At 51.3% G+C, this 12,573-nt stretch overlaps 1 protein-coding gene across 1 annotated transcript in view; it reads left to right on the top strand.

Annotated features, from left to right (window-relative positions):
• The first annotated feature begins 4,168 nt into the window (after positions 1–4,168).
• CHRNB2 (cholinergic receptor nicotinic beta 2 subunit) overlaps positions 4,169–12,573 on the top strand; it is a 60,293-nt gene continuing 51,888 nt past the window's right edge. The window contains exon 1 of the mRNA XM_060255438.1: positions 4,169–4,268. Coding sequence (XP_060111421.1) covers positions 4,205–4,268 — 64 coding nt within the window. The 5' untranslated portion in view covers positions 4,169–4,204. The remainder of the gene's footprint in view (positions 4,269–12,573) is intronic.

Raw genomic sequence — 12,573 nt, 5'->3', positions numbered from 1 at the left:
GCGCACTTGGATTGGGGTGGGTGGAGGAGATAAGACTGCAGATTCCAAATCAGGCTGGTAGTAAGAAATTGGATGGTGATACATTCTATTGAACCAACCTCACTTATGAAACTCAGACAGAGGAAGCCCCCACAGACAATGTTCCCTCTGAGGTGAGCAAAAATTCTTTTTTGTGAGCTATTGGAATTAAAGTTGTGAGCTGCTGCATACATGAGTGTGCTCCGAGGTCTTCCTTCCTGAGCTAAGACCAAAATGCGTGAGTTGGAGGCTAAAAATCTGTGAGCTAGCTCACACTGAATCGGCTTAGAGGGAACACTGGTCACAGGAAGTTGAGATGCCAGGATTTTTGGACTACAACTCTGCAACCTTCTCAGGCTCCACCCCAAAATCTCCAGGGCCTTCCCAATCTAGAGGGGACAAAAGTAGAGATCTGAGGATCTCTGAAGGTCACATTCTGCATTCGTCTACTTTGTCACACTATCAGCTTTGGACCTTTGCAGCAGGCATGATATAGTTGCCCATATTCACACAGTTAGAAGCATGCATATCCAGGGAGAGCGAGAAAGAGAGGAGGAGAAGGAGAAGAAGATATTGGATGTATATTCCACCCTTCACTCTGAATCCCAAAGTCTCAGAGCAGCTCACCATCTCCTTTACCTTCCTCCACCCCTCAACAGACACCCTGTGAGGTGGGTGAGGCTGAGAGAGCTCTCCCAGAAGCTTCCCTTTCAAGGACAACTCCTACGAGAGCTATGGCTGATCCAAGGCCGTTCCAGCAGCTGCAAGTGGAGGAGTGGGGAATCAAACCTGGTTCTCTCAAATGGGAGTCTGTGAACTTAACCACTACACTAAATTGGGTCTCACGCAGAGACACACACAGACCCGAACTCACACCTGCATGGCCACACAGGCATATTGGCCATGGAGCAGAAGTCACTGGAGGTGTTTGTGAGGGGGGAGGTATTTGTGAATTTCCTGCATTGTGCAGGGGGTTGGACTAGATGACCCCAGAGGTCCCTTCCAACTCTATGATCCTATCATTAAAATCCAAGCACACCGTCACACAATACAGTGAAAGGCTGAGGAGTCAAGCCACAGAACTGCAGACTGCTTGCTCCTCTGTGGATGGTGAACACGCAGAATCAGGGCTTTTTTATAGCAGGAACTCCTTTGCCTATTAGGCTACACCCCCCATAGTGTAGCCAATCCTCCAAGAGCTTACAATAGGCCCTGTGTGATGAGCCTGTAAGCTCTTGGAGGATTGGCTGCATCAGGGGGTGTGGCCCAGGGATGGAATTCTAGCAGGAGCTCCTTTGGATATTAGGCCACGCCCCCGCTGATGTAGCCAATCCTCCAGGAGCTTCCAGTAGGCCCTGTATGAAGAGCCCTGTAAGCTCTTGGAGGATTGGCTGCATCAGGGGTGTGTGGCCCAGGGATGGAATTCTAGCAGGAGCTCCTTTGCATATTAGGCCACGCCCTCCTGATGCAGCCAATCCTCCAGGAGCTTCCAGTAGGCCCTGTACGAAGAGCTCTGTAAGCTCTTGGAGGATTGGCTGCATCAGGGGTGTGTGGCCTACTATGCAAAGGAACTCCAGCTACAAAAAAAAAAAAGCCATGCACAGAACCACCGCCTGTCTATGTGCTCCCACTATACAAGCATGCATGGGTGCTTCAGGCAGCCTCATGCACATTTGATGCAGGGCTTCCCACGCACACTTAAATCGACTTGCACCTGCATAGGTTGTGCTGGTTGTCCTAAGTCCCATTGAGTCACAGCCGATGTCTGGCAACCCCAGAGGGTTGTCAAGATGAGGAACATTAAGAGGTAGTTTTGCCCACCCTCTGGGGCCCTTGCCTCTGCGTAGAGACCCTGGACTTCCTCCTTGATGATGATATGATGATATTGGATTTACATCCCACCCTCCACTCCGAAGAGTCTCAGAGTGGCTCACAGTCTCCTTTCTCTTCCTTCCTCACAACAGACACCCTGTGAGGTGGGCAGGGCTGAGAAGGCTCTCACAGCAGCTGCCCTTTCAAGGACAACCTCTGCCAGAGCTATGGCTGACCCAAGTCCATTCCAGCAGGTGCAAGTGGAGGAGTGGGGAATCAAACCCGGTTCTCCCAGATAAGAGTCCGCATGCTTAACCACTACACCAAACTGGCTCTCTTGGTGATCTCCCACCCAAACACTAACCAGGGCCGGCCCTACTTTGCTGCTGAAATTCTACTAGATCGGGCTAGCCTGGGCCATCCAAGTCAGGACAACATTACTAAGCATTATGAACATATGAAGCTGCCGTCTACTGAATCAGGGTCCATCAAAGTCAGTATTGTCTACTCAGACTGGCAGCGGCTCTCCAGGGTCTCAAGTTGAGGTTTTCCACAACTATTTGCCTGGACCCTTTTTAGTTGGAGATGCCGGGGATTGAACCTGGGACCTTCTGCTTACCAAGCCACTAGGCAAACTAGGAAATTGCCTAGAGCACCGGCCTTCTGGGGGTGTTTTAAACTTGGCACCCCATGTGACTTGGTGATGTTAAAGAATAAGAATACGAAGAATTGCAGAATTATACCCCGCCCTTCTCTCTGAATGAGAGACTCAGAGCGGCTTACAATCTCCTATATCTTCTTCCCCTACAACAGACACCCTGTGAGGTGGGTGGGGCCGAGAGGGCTCTGACAGCAGCTGCCCTTTCAAGGACAACCTCTGCCAGAGCGATGGCTGACCCAAGGTCATTCCAGCAGCTGCAAGGGGTGTGTGCAAGGGGGGAATAAACCACTGCACCAAACTAGCTCTCTAGAATCTGCAGCACCCCTACCCAATTCCCCCCAAACTTCCCTTTCACTGAAGAGGGAAAGAGTAGAGAAAATTGGGTGGGGGTGATGCAGATTCTATTGGCGATACCAGTCCTGCGGCCCCACCCCTGCAGACTACAGCCCTGAAGCGTGCACACAAACCAAGCCAGTGCACGCACCTGTGCATTCCTCCTTCCCAGAGCTTTCCCCTCTCACATGCCTTTCTACATGCACACACACAAAAAAACAACCCACGTAACAGGGAGGATGGAAGCGTTGTCTCCTCCCTTCCCCGCTCCCATGTACACAGTTTTCTGCCCTCACCCACAAGGAGGGAGGGAGGAATCCATCCCTCCCCGTCTCGACGTACACACAGATGACGGTTCTGCCCCTGCCTAGCGTCTCTGTCTATCCTCCGCGCAGAGCTCGGCTCCCCCCTCCCCATGCACACATCGCCATCCCTCTGTCCCACGTGCTTTCATCCCCCCCTCTCCACACCCTCTTTCCCAGCACATCCGCCTTGGAACGAGAGTGTGGTTAGGCTGCCTGCTGGAACAATCGCCTCCTTCGCTCCCAGTCTTCCCTCGCTCCAGATTGCTCCTACTCCCCAGTAAAGGGCATTTCCTTCCACCGCAGGCGCCATGCCTTTGGGCTAACCCCAGATAGGTCCCGGAGGGGGGGACCCGAAGGGGCCTGCGGTCGGAGGATGGGGAGCCGGCCCGGGGGTGCCTAAGAGGGTGGTCTCTCTGCGTCAAGGGGAGGAGGCGAGGCCGAAGAGGAGAGCTGGGAGCCTGCCCCTGCCATCTTGCCTCGGCCCCCTAACCTCTGCGCACCCTGCTTTTGCAAAGCCGGTCGCGGCGGGAGTGGGTGTGCGTGTGCCTGTGTGGGTGGGTGGGTGGGTGGGGAGGGCAGGGGAGAGAAGGGGGGGGGTCCCCGGCTTTGCGCATGGCTCTCCGGCTCCGCTGAGAGAGAGAGAGAGGGAGGGAGTCATTCCAGAACCAGGGACAGCGCCAGAGAGCCGGGAGAGAGCGAAGCCCGCCCGGGTTGGATTTCAGCACCACGGACAGCAGCGGGGCCTCCCAAGCGAAGCCCGAACGGGTTTGGATTTCAGCACCACGGACAGCAGCCCCCAAACCAAGCCCGCCCGTGTTGGATTTCAGCACCACGGACAGCAGCCCCTCCCCAAGGCAAGAAGCCCGAGGGGCGGATCGCTCTGGAGGGGGGAGCCTGAAATTATAGCAGTTGCAGTCCCCCCCCCCCCAATTCCTGCCTGTCTCGGATAAGCCTTCCCTCTCTGCAGCCTCCTCCGAGGCAAAGAAGCCGCCGGCACCCGGATCGGGACCTCCTCCTCCCACCAGGAAGTGGGACAACAGGGGGAAGAGGATGAGTCTCTTGTCTTGAGCGGGACATGAAGCGACCCCCAGCCTCCATGGCTCTCCTCATCTGTGTCTGCCTCTTCGGGATCCTGCGAAGTAAGTATTCCCCCCCCCCCACCTCCGCCGTATCTTTCTTCTAGCATCCTAACTGCCCCCCCCCATTCCAAGAAAGGGCTTTGTTTGAGATAAGCGAAGTCTCCTTTTCCTCTTCCCTCCTCAGTCTATGATTGACGGTGTGTGTGTGTGTGTGGGGGGTCATTGGTTGGCAGCGGTGGCAGTTCAGGGGCCGGCCGCGTCTGTTGCTATTTTTATTGCAAGTCTAAATTCTGGTCTTGAGAGACGTCAAGAACTCCACATTCCCGGAAGGGAGGCAAATTGCCTTCTACCCTCTCAAGCTTTGGGTGGCTTCTGTTGAGCCTGCTCATGGCAAGGTTTCCCTGTCCGGGTCTTCACCAAAAGAAGAGCAGGGGCTCCAGGCATGGAGACGGTGCTGCCCGCAAACGCTCTCCAATCCAGGCCCATAGCTTCGGGGGGGGGGGGGGAGCGTCCGGGGAAGGCAGACCACTCCATTTAAAAAACCCTTTTCCATCTGTATGGCGCCTCCATTGGAGGGCCTCCATCTGCCCCCTTTGCTCACCACCACTTGTCGCCACTCTGAACAAGTGCGGCACTGGTACTGAAGGGGGTTCAGATTCGTGTGTGTGTGGAGGGGGGGAGAAGCCTACTTGCAGCCAGATTCCCCTGGAAGGTTTACTGGGGGGTGTGTGTGTGCTTTACTTGAGAAGCAGAGAAAGTGTTTAGGGCCAACACTGCCTCCCCCCCAAACAAAAAATACTGCTGCGGGCCCCACCAAACATGACATCCTGAATACGGCCTTGGTCCAATCTGGCTGGAACTCCTCTAAACTAAGATTCAGTATTGTATTTTTTTTAGAAAGAGCTGTTTACATCTAAAGGCTTGTCTCAGGCACACTCAAGACTAGGGATCAGAACTGTCCAGCCGGTCAGTCCAAAGGCCCATGAGCCTGCTCTTCTATCTTCAGGTCAGCCCCAAGGAAAGTTCGCAAGCAAGCCAGGAAAGATCAGAGAGGATGAGTAGGGACCCCAAAGTGTGCATGCTGGGAGGGACGGTGGCTCAGTGGTAGAGCAACTGTTTGATAAGCAGGAGGTCCCAGGTTCAATCCCCAGCATCTCCAACTAAAAAGGGTCCAGGCAAATAGGTGTGGAAAACCTCAGCTTGAGACCCTGGAGAGTCACTGCCAGTTAGGGGAGGGACGGTAGCTCAGCGGTAGAGCATCTGCTTGGTAAGCAGAAGGTCCCAGGTTCAATCTCCGGCATCTCCAACTAAAAAGGGTCCAGGCAAAAAGGCATGAAAAACCTCAGCTTGAGACCCTGGAGAGCCGCTGCCAGTCTGAGTAGACAATACTGACTTTGATGGACCGAGGGTCTGACTCAATATAAGGCAGTTTCATATGTTCATATGTATAGGAAGGGAGGATGTGGTCGGGCACAGGGGGTTCCTTTGGTGAGAGGAAGGGGCATTTCTGGGCACGGTGTGGAGGATTGCTTTGAGCAAAGAGCAACATGGAAGGCTCTCCCAGTTGTTATCTGCTTTTGCTCTAGTTGGGCCCTGCTAGGCCTTTAATAACATCCTCTCTGTGTGCTTTTGGCTTTTTTTGTGTGTTCTGACATCGCCGCTACTGATTAATTGTCATTTTCTTGCAGCCCTTGGTTTCAAGTTATTTTAATTTGAGCTGCCATTCTAAGAACTCAGGGTGCCTTGTTAGCGCTGGGGATATATAATATATTAAATTGCTTTACGGTGCAATCCTAATCAGTCCTAGAACCTTCTGTGTCCATTGCATTCAATGGGTTTGAAAATGCACAAATCTCTTTAGGATTACCCGGAGTATTACATATGGTATTTTGCCAGAAGCTCATCGAGTTGAGAGGGTGGCTGGAAAGGAATTTAAATAGATAATAGTCCTGGTGTTATCGTGTGCGTCTATACAAATGATTTTATTAATTGCAAGCTTCTCTTGGCACTAATTAGGAAAGCAGAGTGCAATTTTTTTGCTAAACAATCAAAGCAATTTGCAGATGCTGCTGTGAGTCCCGAGCTGGAGAAAATATCACGCAGTCCCTGGCATTTACTCCAGCCTCAGCCCATTTAGTTCAGTGGGGTTACACTGCAGTAACTGTGGATAGGATTGTACAGAGAATCACTGCATGCAGAATTTGTACTTCCATCTCCCTCGCCTCGCAGCTCACAACAGACGTATTTTTAGGTTTATGACGCTTCACACGGACTTGCGGTCTCTCCCCTCCGGTACTATTAGCAAAGGAACCTTTTTGCAGAGTTCCTTCAGTATGATATTCATGGGCTTGGACCAGAGTCATTCTGCATGGGATTGCACTGTTTTCCCCCCACACACACCTCCCAGCACCAGCTTTCTGCACCTAATCTTACTGTCTCTGGGTGCATACTTCTTCAAGAGGCTGATAGATTTCCATTCTGTACGGCTAAAGGTGAAGCAGTGAAGGTTCTGAAGAAGTGAGCAGCGACTCACAAAAGCTCCCACCCGGCACAAATTCCGTTCGTCTTGAAGGTGCTGATAGACTCTTGCTTTTTTTCCCTGCTGCTACGGACAGACTAACACAGCCGCCCCTCTTGATCTTTCCGGGTGTATACCGTTCGACACCTTGCAGTATTTAGAACCCGAGCCTTCACGTTTGTGTGTGTTGAGATAGCGTGAAAGAGCAAATCGTTTCTCACAATTTACTTATTTACATCGCATGTTTCGAAATATACATCCTACCTTTCTGCCTTCACGAAGACCCCCAAGGTGCAGGGCCAGATTAACATTTAGGCCAAGTGGGCACTGACCTATGGGCTCCCATGCCTTTAAGGGCCCCAGGCTGGCTTTCCCTCCCAGTTTTCACTTTCCTTGCAGCCCTCCCAGCCTGTGCGTGCAGCCAGCAACTGAGCCACTCTTCGCCCGACTTGCCTGATGAGGCTGCTGTTAGTGTCGTCGCCAAGTTTGCCTCTCTCTGCCTCTCCCCTGCAGCTTTGTCAAAGGGGCTTTGGAGGAAGTACCTGCAGGCTGCAGTGGGATGGGTGCTCCAATTCTGAGATAATTTGCAAGACACTCCCCCCCCCGCAAGATTTTGATTGCCTAGGGGCCTCCACAGGGTTTAATCTGGCACTGCCAGCAAATTAAAACGTACACGATGAAACCATATTTTAAAACCATTAAAACTATCACGCACACACACCCCTCAAATCCTCACAACGAACCTTCTCCACATCCGTTTCACAACTAGTGTGCTGACAGATGAGTTTAACCGAGACGGGAGATGATCATTCACTCTCTTAGACCCTTGAGGATTCTTTGCCAGTTTAAGACGCATGAATAGATAGGTCTTTCTTTTGATTGAGGTGGGTTCGGGCTCACGAAAGCTTCCAGTGCCAGATTAAACCCTGTGGAGGCCCCTAGGCAGTCAAAATCTTGGGGGGGGGGGCCCTTGCAAATTATCTCAGAGTCAGATCACCCCTTCCTGCCCATGGCCGCCACTGCAGCCTGCAAGCACCTTCTCCAAAGCCCCTTTGACAAAGCTGCAGGGGAGAGGCAGAGAGAGGCAAACTTGGCAACGATGCCAGCAGCAGCCGCACCAGGCAAGGCGAGCAGAAAGCAGCTCGGTTGCTGGCTGCGTGTGCAGGCTGGGAGGGCTGCAAGCAGGGAGAAATGGGGGGAAAGCCAGCCCAGGGCTTGTAAAGGTGTGGAGACTCATAGTTCAGTGCCTACTTGATCTAAGAACATAAGAGAAGCCATGTTGGATCAGGCCAATGGCCCATCCAGTCCAACACTCTGAGTCACACAGTGGCCATAAGAACATAAGAGAAGCCATGTTGGATCAGGCCAATGGCCCATCCAGTCCAACACTCTGTGTCACACAGTGGCAAAAAATTTTATACATACACACACACTGTGGCTAATAGCCACTGATGGACCTGTGCTCCATATTTTTATCTAAACCCCTCTTGAAGGTGGCTATGCTTGCGGCCGCCACCACCTCCTGTGGCAGTGAATTCCACATGTTAATCACCCTTTGGGTGAAGAAGTACTTCCTTTTATCCGTTTTAACCTGGCTGCTCAGCAATTTCATCGAATGCCCACGAGTTCTCGTATTGTGAGAAAGGGAGAAAAGGACTTCTTTCTCCACTTTCTCCATCCCATGCATTATCTTGTAAACCTCTATCATGTCACCCCGCAGTCGACGTTTCTCCAAGCTAAAGAGCCCCAAGCGTTTCAACCTTTCTTCATAGGGAAAGTGCTCCAGCCCTTTAATCATTCTAGTTGCCCTTTTTCTGGACTTTCTCCAATGCTATAATATCCTTTTTGAGGTGCGGCGACCAGAACTGCACACAGTACTAATTGTTAATCTGGCCCTGAAAGCTTCTACCACTATAAACCTCTTCATGTTTGGGTGAGAAGTTGTTTATTGGTAGGCTTTCTTTCCACCAAAAAAGTCTGAGAGGCGGTTTACAAAAATGTTTAAAGAAACACGGTAGACCAATAAAAAAGCTGTTAAGATACAGTCAAAATTCAATTACAACAGTAGCAGTCAATAAAATACTGCAGGAATCCATAAAATGACATAGAATCAATCAAAAAGAAAACAAAAGGGTGTTACCAGTCACAGACGATGAATAATAAGGCCAAGGTCAATGGTGCAAAAATCAGGTAAATACAGGTAGAAAAAAGCTCAGCAGGGACTCATTTGCATAACAGGCCACACCTCTGACACCAAGCCAGCCGGAACTGCGTTTCTGCGCGTTCCTGCTAAAAAAAAAAAAAAAAGCCCTGAGTAAATATATATTTTATGACTCATTTTAAATTCCCATAAATTTTCTACATGTTTCACCAGGAGGCTTTATATAGGGAATCTTCTTGCAATAATTCTTCTTCAAACGGAGTATAAGTTCAATAGCTACTGATCCGACACTGCTTTTGAAGAATAACTGCAAGATGGACAGATACCTCTGGTGAAGCCTCTTGGAGAAATGTGTAAGAATTTTTGGGAAGTTTTATAGAATCCACCACATACCATTCTCCGCTCGCACCAATCCCCTGAAATACTACTAGTTACTGAACTAACTATCCTAACCTGGCTGGCCCAATCTCGTCAGACCCGGGAATCGTAGAATCATAGAGTTGGAAGGGGCCTTCCCCTGTGCAAGCACCAGTCGTTTCCGACTCTGGGGTGACGTTGCTCTCACAACATTTTCACGGCAGACTTTTTACGGGGTGGTTTGCCATTGCCTTCCCCAGTCCTCTACATTTCCCCCCCAGCAAGCTGGGGACTCATTTTACCCACCTCGGTATACACCCGGAAAGATCAAGATGGGTGGCTGTGTCAGTCGATCGGTAAAGGTAAAGGTAGTCCCCTGTGCAAGCACCAGTCGTTTCTGACTCTGGGGTGATGTCACATCGTGACATTTTCACAGCCATCTCCGACAAATAATCATCCAGCCGCGTTCTGAAGACTGCCAATGATGGGGAGCTCTCTGCCTTCCTAGGCAGCTGGTTCCACCTCTGAACTACTCTGAATGTAAAAAAATTCCCCCTAATATCCAGCCGGTACCTTTTTGCTTGTAATCTGAGCCCACTGCTTCGGGTCCTGCCAAGTGGAACGGCTCCTTGCCCTCTCCTAAATGACAGCCTTTCCAATATTTTAAGAGAGCCTTCCTGTCCCCCCTCAGTCTCCTCTTCTCCAGACTGAACATCCCCAAGGCCCTCAGTCTTTCCTCAGAGGGCTCTTCCTCCAGGCCAGGGGTGGCGAAACATTCTTAATGTAAGAGCCACATAAAATAAATGTCAGATGTCTGAGAGCCCCAAGACACAAACATCAGATGTCTAAGAGCAGGAAGGAAGGCGAGAAGGAAGGAAGGCAGGAAGAAAGGTAGATGGGTTAGGGAGAGAGAGGTGGAAAGAAAGCAACTTTAACTTTAACTGCATTCTCCAAGCCGCTGGCTGGCTTGACTTGGAGAAATGCCTTCTCCAAGCTGGCCGATTTTTTTTATTTATTTGAGTTGATTTATATCCCGCCCTCCCCGCCGAAGCAGGCTCAGGGCGGCTCACAACGTAAAATCCCACAAACAATCACATTAATAAGTATTAAAATGACACATTCGGTAATAAAATAGATATACAATGATTAAAACAGTGAAAACAGAAAAACAGAATATTGAGTTGGTGCTATTCTGGTGGCGACCATCTTCTTCCGCTTCCCTTAAGTACCCATGCCAAGCCAATCGCATGCCAGCCGGAAGAGGACAGTCTTGCAGGCCTTGCGGAACTGCACAAGGTTCCGCAAGGCCGTCACTTCATCTGGCAGTTGGTTCCACCAGCAGGGGGCTACGATTGAGAAGGCACTCGCTGCAACTTCCGGGTTCAGCACAAGGGCAGCCCCACGTAGAGGGCGTTACAGTAGTCCAACCTCGAGGTGACCGTTGAATGGATCACTGTTGCCAGGTTGCCGTGCTCCAGGAAGGGGACCAACTGCCTCACCCGCCTAAGACGGAAAAACACGGATTTAGCAGCGGCTGCTATCTGGGCCTCCATTGTCAAAACACCCCGATGGGGTGGTAGGGGCTTCATGAGCCACATAGCATGTGTGAAAGCCACACGTGCCTCCTGAGCCACAGTCTGGCAACCCCTGCTCCAAGCCCTTGATCAGCCTCATTGCTCTCTTCTGCACCTGCTCGATTTTGTCCACATCTTTTTACTGCACACAGTATCCCGGGTGTGGCCTGGCCAAGGCAGTATACAGAGGAGCTCTGACCTCCCTTAATTTGGATGTAGAAGATGAAGAAGAAGATATTGGATTTATATCCTGCCCTCCACTCAAGAGTCTCAGAGTGGCTCACAATCTCCTTTACCTTCCTCCCCTACAACAGACACCCTGTGAGGTGGGTGGGGCTGAGAGGGCTCTCACAGCAGCTGCCCCTTCAAGGACAACCTCTGCCAGAGCTATGGCTGACCCAAGGTCATTCCAGCAGCTGCAAGTGGAGGAGTGGGGAATCAAACCTGGTTCTCCCAGATAAGAGTCTGCACTCTTAACCACTACACCAAACTGGTTCTCCACTTAACCACTACACCACACTTAACCACAACACCAAACTGTAATAGCCCTTTTGATACAACCCAGCATCGAAGCAGGTTCAGCCCTGGTCAGTATTTGGGCGGGAGACCAAGGAAGTCCAGGATTCCTACACAGCAGTACCGGATTAAACCCCGTGGAGGCTCCTAGGCAGTTGACATCTCAGACCTCCTTGGCATATTATCTCAGAGTCCAAGCAGCTGCCCCACCACCTCTGGCCCGCCACTGCAGCCCGCAGGCCCCTTCTCCAAAGCCCCTTTGACAAAGCTGCGGGGGAGAGGCAGAGAGAGGCAAACTTGGTGACGACGCCGGCAGCAGCCGCACTAGGCAAGTCAGGCAAAGAGCGGCTCAGTTGCTGGCTGCGCGTGCAGGATGGAAGGGCTGCAGGCTTGGAGGAAACTGGGGGGCGGATACAGACCGGGGCCCCTAAGGCTTGGGGGCCTATAGGCCAGTGCCTACTTGGCCTAATGGTTAATCCAGCTCTGCTATGCAGAGGCAGGCAAGGGCAAAACCACCTCTGAACGTTTCTTGCTTTGAAAACCGTAAGACAGGGGTGGCCAACGGTAGCTCTCCAGATGTTTTTTGGCTACAACTCCCATCGGCCCCAGCCAGCATGGGCCATGCTGGCTAGGGCCGATGGGAGTTGTAGGCAAAAAAACATCTGGAGAGCTACCGTTGGCCACCCCTGCCGTAAGAGGTTAAGAACATAAGAGGTGTCATGTTGGATCAGGCCAATGGCCCATCCAGTCCAACACTGTGTCACACAATAGCCAAAAAACCCAGGTACCATCAGGAGGTCCATCAGTGGGGCCAGGACACTAGAAGCCCTCCCACTGTTGCCCCTCCCAAGCAATTACAAATACAGAGCATCACTTGACAAATACAAAACAAATACAGAGCATCACTGCCTCAGACAGAGAGTTCCAAAATTGCGCTGTGGCTAGTAGCCACTGATGGACCTCTGCTCCATATGCTTATTCAGTCCCCTCTTGGAGCTGCCTATGCTTGTAGCCGCCACCACCTCCTGTGGCGGTGAATTCCACATGTTAATTACCCTTTGGGTGAAGAAGTACTCCCTTTTATCCATTCTAACCGGACTGCTCAGCAATTTTATCGAGGGCCCACGAGTTCTCATATTGTGAGAAAGGGAGAAAAGTACTTCTTTCTCTGCCTTCTCTCTCCCAGGCATAATTGCCATAAGTCAGCTGTGACTTGAGGGTGCTTTCCACTATTAATCT

Source organism: Heteronotia binoei, chromosome 1 (genome assembly GCF_032191835.1).
Source record: "Heteronotia binoei isolate CCM8104 ecotype False Entrance Well chromosome 1, APGP_CSIRO_Hbin_v1, whole genome shotgun sequence".
Lineage (NCBI taxonomy): Eukaryota > Metazoa > Chordata > Lepidosauria > Squamata > Gekkonidae > Heteronotia > Heteronotia binoei.
The sequence above is the reverse complement of the archived record's forward strand: the minus strand, read 5'-3'. Positions and strand labels throughout refer to the sequence as shown.